A 10,726-nucleotide genomic window follows, 5' to 3' on the forward strand; every position below is an offset into this window, starting at 1 on the left:
CTGCAAGTTTCAAGCGTTTGTGCAATAGATATAAGCCAATTCAAAGAAAAAGATGTGTGCTTGTGGGAAGCGTTTCGTGGCTCAAAACGTTCTACAAAATTAATTATTGAGGTGAATGTGTCAGTCACCAGAGCAAGGTTCTATTCGAAAAGCCATTTTGGACTCCCGTAATCCGCCACAAAAGTGGATTCCCAACTAATATCCGGGAGAAAACTTAGATAACCACAAGCGCTTGCTAATAACAATAGCTATCACGCTGAATTTCATCCCATAGACGCCAAGTAAACGAAAGTGTGAACAGATTAGATGTGTCAAGGAGTGTGGATGATTTGAACACAAATCTTCAAGATCCTTTCATTTACTCACTAACAACTGAGGCACTAAGACTAAAGAGGGAGACAATGAACCCACCGAGAGAAAGAGTAGAACCTGGATAAGGATGGCACGGCGAATGTTTGACAAAGAAGAGCCACTTTGGTACTTTCACTACTCAAAACTGATCGTATCAATACAATCTCAGGTGCAGTAAATTGCGCCTGATAATATTTATTCTTGCCCCAACTAGTCTTATTTGCCACTATCCAGTATTCCAATTGTCACCGCTCAGTGCTACAAACAGATTAGTATGAGCAGATGAAAACTACAAGACAGCAGGCTCCATCATCCAGCACAGAAATCACCCGCTGGCACGACAGGTACAGTCGGGTCACACAAGTCGGTGCACACAAGACTCAAACCGTCTACAGCACATCTAGAGAGGAAAAAGGGTAGTGCAACAATGAGACCGTTGATAACCGCTCAGTGACTCTAGTTCTATTTCCTTCGTTTTATAGACACGCAATAAAGTAAGTCGTAAACGAGTTGAAGCAATTATGATGACGTTTGGGCCAACGTCTTCCAATCCATTCAGCTGATGGAAACAAGCAGTATAATAACCCGTTTATTCGTGTTTTGCAAATGTGATCCAGGAAGGAATTTAAGAACCTAACAACTGTTTATTTTGAAAGAGACACCAGAAAATTGGATAGTTTTTTTTTTACTTAGATGGATCCTGGAGATACCGAGGACTAAAGGAGACACAAAGCCTGTCAGTTTACCTCTAATTCTAACGAATTTTGCAAGTCACTCGTACACGTAAGCCTGCACATAAAAACAATGGACAGATCAGCACTTCTGAGATTTACAAATGTTTCATTCAAGTTTACTGAACAAGCACGCAGATAATTTGTGCTGAGCCGAATGTGATGCTGCACGCGTGACCTTGGCGCCAATAACAGCCTCAGAGAATAAGATCGGTGAGTGAGCGTGCGGAGGCCTGTTGCAAGCCATCAGTCGGCCTGAGTACGCTGCCATAACACTGGTCACTGGCGACAGCTACTCGTTTACCGGCGTCATTAGTCAATTCCCATAAGTTTCAGCTTGATCTGTTCCAGGATAACATCATGCTACTGATACCCGGAGCCACGTATTAACATATTATCAAGGTGGAATTGGGCGGCACTCCAGTACCCTTAGGGTTAACGATGTCATCCTTAGGATGACGAAGCAAGCGAATAAAATTCTCTACAATCGACTAACATTATCCTGGTCAATAGGACAAATCAAAACAGACTTCACTTTTCTTTCACAGCGGTACCATAGCCTGAAGCACGGTTACTATGGGGACCAAAACAGGTTGAATTGCGAACGGATGAACTCAGGAAGATATGCACCGAACTTAAATGAACTCGCCTTAACAGTATGCGAAACAGTGGCGCAACTAAAGTGAGAAAGAATGCAGAGCTGACGTAAGATAAACCATGTGACAGTGTGACGCGAGCAACTTCTCTCACACAACAAACAGAGCGATCAACTCGTCAGGGTGGTATCGGTTGATTACGTGACAATGTGATGACTCGATTTCGTTGCCAGTTAGGCAGATCTCCCTGCCCTGTCATTTGGTTGTTCACCATGATGTCGACGGTCCCATTCAGCGTAGGCTGGTGAAGCAGACTGACTGGCGGATTTCTTCGGTCCGTATGGGTGTTTGAGTCTAAAGGCCTGTTCAGGGGCCTACATTCATGCCATTTTTGGACTATTGTAATGGTAACTTAGGTGAGACAGTCGTGGCACGTACACAAAATGAGACCGGTTTTTCTCGTAACATGTCGCTAAGTTACGTAAGCCAAATTCTACTGACAACCATCAAACCGAGTGAAACGTACGTTGCATTAGTAACATCCTGACGACAAATGTCATCGTTGACAGAATAATATAGTTTTTTAGATGGAAAAATATGGATGTCACTCAAACGACAGACAAATTGGGTCGGAAATCGAAATTACAGCAGTTTGTTTTTAGACCTGGGGCCCACATTCCAATCACTGGTTCAGTCCACCTAGCATACAGGAAAGTTTGCTCAACTGAATCAATCAATTTCGAAATTACTCAGAAGCAGTAGATCTAATGCCGACCAAGGGACTAGGTAATTGAGGGCTAGTTGCCCAAAGCTACTAGTTACAGTTTTCTAATTCTAGAAAGAACGACTAAAGGGGATGACCGAACTCGGTCTCTCCTGAATGGTTTGTAACCGTCAAAAAAGGCTTCAGGGAACCAAGACAAACAGCCTCTTGCGTCGANTCCTGAATGGTTTGTAACCGTCAAAAAAGGCTTCAGGGAACCAAGCCAAACAGTCTCTTCCGATGAGTGATCGGCACAGAAGAGGACAACTGCATTTATTATTCCAACTAGAAAGCATGCAACCGTAGGAAACAACTCGGGCGGACCATGAGCATAACAAGAAGATTGAAACCACGCAGCTTTCAACCAAAAACACAAAGTGAGCTGGAGCACAATCAATAAATTAAAGCAAGTAAGACCAATATGCAACGTCCACTTGCACACGATCATTTCGTTACAGACAGGTCCGCAAGTTCAAGCATCGACAGTGTCGTCTAGTTTGCAAGTGCCAATGAACCCATATGCCGAAAAAAGAATGAGACTCCAATAAATCCACCGGTTGTTTACCAAACCCCTCTGAAACTCCCGCTTTCTCACTGTCTGTGTTTGTTTTTTTATTATTAGTACATCATAAGTCACCCAAATTTCCCTTCACACTACTGACAATAAGTCACCTGTTGACAAATTCCACAATCGCAATCCTTTCATAAGAATAGGAAGCCATCCCCGATGGCTCGGGCTAAGTTACACGCTACTGACGAATAATCCAGACATTTCTTCTAGGCTTGGACAGCCTGGTAAAACCATAGCTCTAGGAGATTCAGAACTGTTTCAACCAAATTGAGACAGGAAGACCACGTAAAAAGCTGACCACAGAGTTTACCTTATGGCTTTGACACAGCAAAACACGTCCTGTTTCGTGATAAGTAAACGTAGAAAAGAGCAATATCACTGATATTGACCTTTACTGCATCAACCCCATTCTCTATGGATTGCTTGTTGTTGATCGATTTTTGTTACAGCTATCATTTCAGAGGTGTTGGTTTAATTACCCATTTTTTTTTTTTTTCCCATTACCCATTGTTTTTTTTGCCCAATTTCACTGATGAGTGCTTTTTCGGATAAGGAACATAGATTACGAGTGAGACCGATGAAAGAGGGGTCATCACACATGAATTCAACTGTCGTGTCACGACGTCAGTCGGTTTCATATAACCAACTTCCAAATTAGAATTGGAATGCTGTTTACAATTCTGGCTAATCAGTCCAGCCACAAATGTGATGAAATTTGGTCTTCGTGAGGATTTCACCTATCTGTGTCTAGTTGCTTGTCTATAATCCGTCAGTAAGCTTATTTGACTCTGAACTGGAATGTATGCAAACACTTGACGAGGTAACCTGTGATGATTATTCTCAAAGAATGGCTACAGAGTACTGAAATAAACTGGTTTACTCGATAAGTTCTTCTCTATACGCTAAACTTGCCATAGAAATAGTTTTGCGCCGTATACTCGTTCAGTGGAGTAAGTGGTGGAATGAGCATCCTCGTAAGCAGTTGAAAGTTGTGCAGTCCGAGTACAAAAATACCCACTTAGTAGGGATCAACCAGGTCGCTTTTCAAAACAAATTTCATCAACCAAAGCGAGACACATTGTACGCGGATTTAGTTTCTGCGGCGTTGAGAACAAGAACGAGACACGAGATCATCAATAACACGGATTACCACCAGAATTAATTGGCAGCTTACGCCCTAGAGGTAAAGAACTTGTCCGTCCGAGAGAATCTCCAAAGGACACAACCTTCAGTTTGCGGAAAAACGCAAAGGAGCGTTACTCAGTTCACGTTAAAGGGAAAACAGCATTGTTGCCTGTTGATTTGACTTGACATCACGAGCTACTTCTTCGTGCTACATTTATTTTCGAAGTTACTGAGAAAACTACATGTCAGTACATTTCTTCCTTGTAAGAATGGCAATCAGCTGCTGCACATTTCGGTGCAGAGCCGCCGGGCAACTCAAAGTGTCATCACTGGGATAATGTCAGTGGTGACACAAAGATACAATAGAAACGATCTTAAAGTCGGGGGTGGGTTAGAATGATGGAGTTCTTGGTTGACAACTGTCGCCCTAACCAATAAACCATCCCGATCACCGAACCGTTGAACTTTCCGCGCAGCAAAGCTCTAATGCAAAATTTCTGGGTAGCTGCACAAGGGCCCGATTTTCCAGCTGAATTGGAATTAACCACACAAACAGTAAACAACAAGCAAACAGCATGCAATAAATCAGCACGAAGAAACAGTCGTATCAACTCAATAATAATTAAACATCACAAGGATGAAGGATAATGGAGAGTTATGGTAATTAAAACCGAATAGGATGAGAAGCTAACGAACCACCAGGGTTGCCAGAGGAAAGTTGTTTTGTGGTTTATAACGCAGATTAGCTCTGATTGGGCGTAGCTCCTGCTTTGAGGGAAACGAGTTGCCGGTCAACAACAGAAACAGTGATGCACATCTGAGCAGCATAATAAGTCGGAAGAATGAGGAAAGACAGCTTTGTTCCCGGTCCACGGAAAAGTTCGAAGGCAAGAAGCGTGTCGGAGAGTCCGAAAAGCGCTGCGCCAAGAGCACGTGAAATTGATGTCCAGGGAATGAGCAATCCATCACGAGTGAACAGTTGCGCACCTGCACGCCATATCATCAGGCTAAGAATAGTCCCATATATGGCGCAGAATACTTTGAAGTCGATTGTGAGTTGACTGAAACAGTAAGACAGTACTACGCCGAGGGCACATAGTAAGGGAATTAGAAGCTGTACGGCGCGCGGACGAAATCCAAATGCTGCTACGTAAAGAAGATGGGCCATTGCGAAGAAACCCATGCCCAATTTCAATCCGTTGCGTCCAAACTCAAGACATGCATCTCCAATACAAGAGAAAGCTAATCCCAATAAAACCTTCATAGCGTAGGCTTCCTTTTGCGGTATTCGCAAGCCGTACATGAGCACGAATCCGATGAGGCACAGGATCGGTGCACACTTTAAAAAGGCGTATCCGACGGACGTCTCATGCTCCGGATAGATGACGTAAAATAGGGCGAATGTTTTGAAAAAAGGTACGAGACGAGGTCCAAGACATTTTACCTAGAATGAGTTTACAAACAAGTTAAAGAGATTCGCTTTAAAAACTATTAGTCTATATGTTCAAATAAACGCATTGGATATACAGCAATTCAACAGTAGCCCAGGATAAATAAACCCACAGCCCATCACAAATTCGCGAAAAAGGAGCACGAAAAAAGAATACTGTTTCCGTTCTACGCGTTGAAACAAGTATAGCACACAGACACGTGTTCACTACGAATAATTAGCTAGAACACTGAACCAAATGGAGTAGAAGCTTACGCTAAGCCTTTCCGAAAAATATACCCAGAAAAGTTCCTCCTTGTCGGATGTGTACACTACTGAATAGATGTGTACCAAACGCTGAAGAAAAGTGAAGATCTGAGCCACACAACCACGGTCCCTGAAAGGGGATCTACCAACACTGTCGACTCCAGGAATCGGAGAATGTGAATATCTTGGTGACAACTGTAGTTAACTTCAATTCACGTTAGCAGATACGGGTTTGCGTGGGATTTTGGGAAAGTCAAAAGTATCAACTAGGTCAACAGTTGGATAGTGGACTCTACGAAAGGCTGCTTTGTGTCCAATGGCAGAGAAAACCCTAACAGTGCTTTGACGGTGGGATGACCGCATTCCTTGAAAATAACTGGCGTTTTACTGTTCAGACCATGCGACACATTTATGATCTCGTCCTTCGCAGGAAAACCTAAATGGATAAACAATGGGTCTAAGGTTAAGAGGACAGATGAGTGGGCTGGAACACGGAATCAGTGGAAGCCACCGAAAAAGCGACAAATGACACGGCACTCTACCGTCCACCTCACAGACTGATTACTATTCGTGGCGCACGTAAGCTGGTAAAATCCCACTGCGAACATCTCTTACAGCTAGAATCACGAACGATGTTACTGAGCTGAATTTTTCCCACATATTTATTCGTACAAAGTGAATAGTTTCTCATGGAAAAATGCACAGATAGTTCCAGCTCTAGGATTTGGAGTAACCAAAACTTTACTTAGACTCCATCGGAACTTATAAGGGATGAAATAAACTATGGGCTTCCGACTCACAGCCCAGTAAAATCTACCCAACTCTTAGATGCATCTCGGAAGACGGAAAAAAAGTAGTCAAGGAACAGATATGGTAGCTGAAAATCACTAAGCGACGAATGGTTCTAGTAAACTTTGAACGTAGGTTGTACGGAATGTGTTTAGAGACTGCACGTTCTGAAACGTGACATTGAACTTTGAAGGTGCAAGCTGGTTGCCGAAAGATGGTATGATGGTCAGCTTATTCAACAGCGCCTTCAGAGATCATGACGACGTCGTCTGCGCACTCCAGGTTCTCACCAGCAACTAGCTGAACGCCGGGGTTTCAGAGGAACGCCAACGCATGGCTCACGAATGCAGAAATTAAACGAAAGAGAGGAAATGGGCACTTTTTGCGGACGCCACTTTCGTGGGGAGGTCTTTAGAAAGATTTATAAGTTATCAAGCCCGGAAGTGTGGGAATATAAGGATTGGACTATGCTCATGAACGCCCAAAGCATTCCAGGTTGAAGAAGAGTCAGTGACTTCTCTACAGAATCGAACGCACACCTGAAGTCAAGGTACACCAAAACCGAGGGTCATCCATACATATACACGGCTCTAATACCCGTTAAATGTGAACATGTGGTCAATTCGGCCTTAACTCAGTCGAAATCCCACTTGATGCTTACGGGTTAAGGTCCAGCGTACTACCTTAACAAAAAAAACAGTCACTAAGAAGCCTTACCACAACGAGATCAAATTGAAACTTCTCGGTTACTATATTCATAGTGGGTACCATTTGTTGAAGATAAGCACTATTATCGACACACTCCACTTGCCTGGGGAGACCTCTTTATCCCAAGTAGACGCAGAATAGTTTAGAGAGACAGTGAATTGGGGGTCCTCTGCAGTCCGTGAACAGAGCAGGTGGAAGGATTTCTGGATAAGGAACAGGGTGACGCTTGAGTAGAAATATACACTAAGACGCTTCTGAAATTGAAGGGGTGCCCATAGTCAGAGTCCATGTTTCAGTCAAAGGGTGACGGCCTGCAGAGAAGCATCAGATGACTGACCGAATTATTGCTCGAATTACTCTGCCCAGAAGCTTAGACATTCATTTTTCTTGGATATAGGAATGCCATGGTAGTCACTGATTGTTTCACTGGCAAAAGCTTCCTGAAGACCTGTCAAAAGAACCTAGCGGAACCATCGGACATCCCCAGCATCCTCTGCTTCCTGCTTCTGGACCCAACAAGGTTCTCAGCCTGGGAGGAGACCCAGTTTTACCTGGCGTCGGATGTGTCGAGTTGGACAGTGGTCACGACTGGGGGAATCTGTCATCTAAGAGTAGTTCATTATCACCATCATTGTCAGCTGTAAGAACCGCGTACTGGTCGTACACTGGTTGTAGCTGCCACAGTTTCGTTCACCGATGATTTGGGGGAGGGGGTAGGTAGCTGCGCATTGCACGCGCGAGCTGGTAAATTGGTGCATAAATCCAGCACTGTCAGTGGGTTGTCAAGCGGGGGTGGGTGGAAAAGGAGCTATGCATTGAAGGCAATAGCTTTGATGCATGAGCGCCATTGAGGGCGCGACTGGGCCATGTCTGATAATGTCTCTAGCCATTGATGTGGCCCGTCTCGGGGTCCCCATCCAGGAAGACGGCAGTGACCAGCGCAGCTGAGTTTGCTGGTAATGGCCTTCATACTTCGCTGCCAAGTCATTGTTTGACCGCCTCTGGCTCTCTTCCACCCTTCACATGGTTGGGCGAAAAGAGCCCTTCGAGGAAGTCGGTCGACTGGCATACGCAGCACGTGGCCAAGCCAACGCAACCTGTGCAGTGTGATCAGTTCATCTATCGAGGGTGAGTTATTTCTCCCGAATACCATTCGACGTACCTCAGAATTACTGATCCGGTGTTCCCACCAGATTCGGGCAATGCTCCGAAGACACCGATGGTCAAACACTGAAAGTCTTTTGACGTCCTCGGCGCGCAGCGGCCACGTTTCTGATCCATATAGTAATATGGAGTGCACCGCAGCATTGTAAACTCGACCCTTGACAGAGAAGCTGATTGAGGTAGTAGACAAATTTGTTTACCTGGGCAGCTGTGTCAGTCCCGGTGGTCTGGCGAACGATGAAATTACCATCCGGATTGGGAAAGCCAGAGCAGCTTGTGCGAACCTACGTCACCTGTGGCGTAGGCGTGACATCAGCTTCTCTAAGAGTAGTTAATGAATGCCTAAAACCTGCTTAGCTACGGGGTGTGGAACAGAAGCTTCTCTGCGAAAATCGACACGTTTTCAGCCTCTGACCAATGCAGCCTCAACTATCCCATTAGAAAGACAGACAAAAGAGACACTAGGGTGGATGCATGATTGAGAAGTAAGAAAATAGATAACGGGAATTATTAGCCGTAAATTACGGAAGGGTGAAGCAAAAATAACAGGTTAGAATGTCGGTTCGGGAAACTGCGTGAATCCGTCTTGGTACCCATTATCATCCACCTGTTCAGGGCTACTAAGGTAAGTTGGCTCTACCCTTAGACTTTGGAAAATAAAGGAAATAGAGTAGAACATGAGAGACTATTGGGGACTTACCACGCTTAAACGACTTATCGAAACGCCATCTGACATGGTGTATCGTGAAGAAGCTTCAAGCTAGTTAATGATCAATCGTTAATCAAGGGGTAGTAAGAACCTGTAATTGAAAACAGAAAATACATGACTGATTGCGCAGCTAGCTGTCAACGGGATGTTGGTAATGTATCTAAGTAATCCCACCTCTCATTAGTGTGTGGATACGTAGGCATCATAAATAAACTCGTTTTGCGTGAAATAAAAACCGAGTCCACTTTCTGACAGTGAATTTCCGTCCCAGTGACACAATAAACTAAATGTGCAAACATACCAGTTGAATATGAAAGATAATTGACTCCTTGGTTTATCATGGATGTGGCCGTGACTGTCGATGGTGATGGGTCATGACGTGGTCGGAAGCTCACTATATCCACATAGACAAAAGCTAACTGAGGCAGAAATAATCCTGAGTAATCTGGAAGGATGAAGTGACAACCACCTGTCCAGAAAGGTGCTTGTGTCGCCAATCAATCGCACGGTACATTTTATCCATCCACCTAACAACCGCTACACATGTGTTTTTAGCAAACCGAACACGGTTTACTTGAGTTTAGCTCAGTTCACTTTATTTTGTGAAGTAGAGTCTACGTAGTCGGATTCAGCGGTTCCGGCTGCTTCCATGTCATCATTTGAAATGTTAGTAGGGCGAGAACCACCACACGCTAACGCGATAACAAATAGTGCTGGCGGATAAGGAAAACTAGGCAAATGGGGAATTTTTAGGGGATATGCGGTCTCATCCTTTTCCAACTGAGTAATCAAGCCACATACAAACAGTTGGTAGAAACCATCAGTACTCAACTAAGCAAAACCGAAACGGTGAGTGAACATGAGTGGAACGTGACTAGTGTGAACACAATGAAAACCGAATTGTGACGTGAGTTAGTAATCACAAAAAGTGGGAACCATGGGGCCCACGTGGCTTGTGCCCTTGTGATGAAGTTGTCTTCCATGCTTCGGACCGTGTAGGAAAGTGATATCTGTGGGAGCCACCGTGATATCAGGCTGATAGCCTTAGCTCCTAGTGTGCGATACTGCGCAGGCTGGCCACACACCGGAAGAACCAAGTTCAAGACCCGGTAACAGTTGGCAAGATGTCGGAAAGCAGCAGAGTGTGCCTTTTCAAATCGTCAGCACTGACAAGAAGAGGAAAACAATAGCGGATGTTGAAACTTAACTTCATACAATCACTGAGAAAGGATACCCTAGTCAAGTGTAAGTAACACCTCACTATAAAAACGCCCTATGTTTCCACAGAAAATGATAAGGAGCAATGTGCAAACATTTCCCGAGAGCATCAAAATAAACACAGTCAGGTATTAAGTTAGAATGGGACGGAGTCAGCGGGGATGACCCGCCATCCTTTGCAAACCTATTCAAACAGATTCTCACTCTCATTCCACTCAACTTGAGTAGCAAGGCTGAGCAGCTTCAATATGCTCGCTAATTGATCGGTTACTTGCTGTGTCAGGTAGATTTCTAATCATGTGCAA

General features: G+C 44.3%; 1 protein-coding gene across 1 annotated transcript; it reads right to left on the reverse strand.

The window, feature by feature from the left end:
* Positions 1 to 4,740: 4,740 nt before the first annotated feature.
* T265_02345 (hypothetical protein) lies at positions 4,741 to 9,468 on the reverse strand (the record flags this gene model as incomplete). Its single annotated transcript, XM_009166559.1, has 2 exons — positions 4,741 to 5,581; positions 9,195 to 9,468. 2 exons carry the CDS (start codon positions 9,228 to 9,230, stop codon positions 4,880 to 4,882), a joined length of 738 nt encoding a protein of 245 aa, XP_009164823.1.
* Between the last annotated feature and the right edge of the window lie 1,258 nt (positions 9,469 to 10,726).

Source organism: Opisthorchis viverrini, assembly GCF_000715545.1.
Source record: "Opisthorchis viverrini unplaced genomic scaffold opera_v5_28, whole genome shotgun sequence".
NCBI classification, from domain to species: domain Eukaryota; kingdom Metazoa; phylum Platyhelminthes; class Trematoda; order Opisthorchiida; family Opisthorchiidae; genus Opisthorchis; species Opisthorchis viverrini.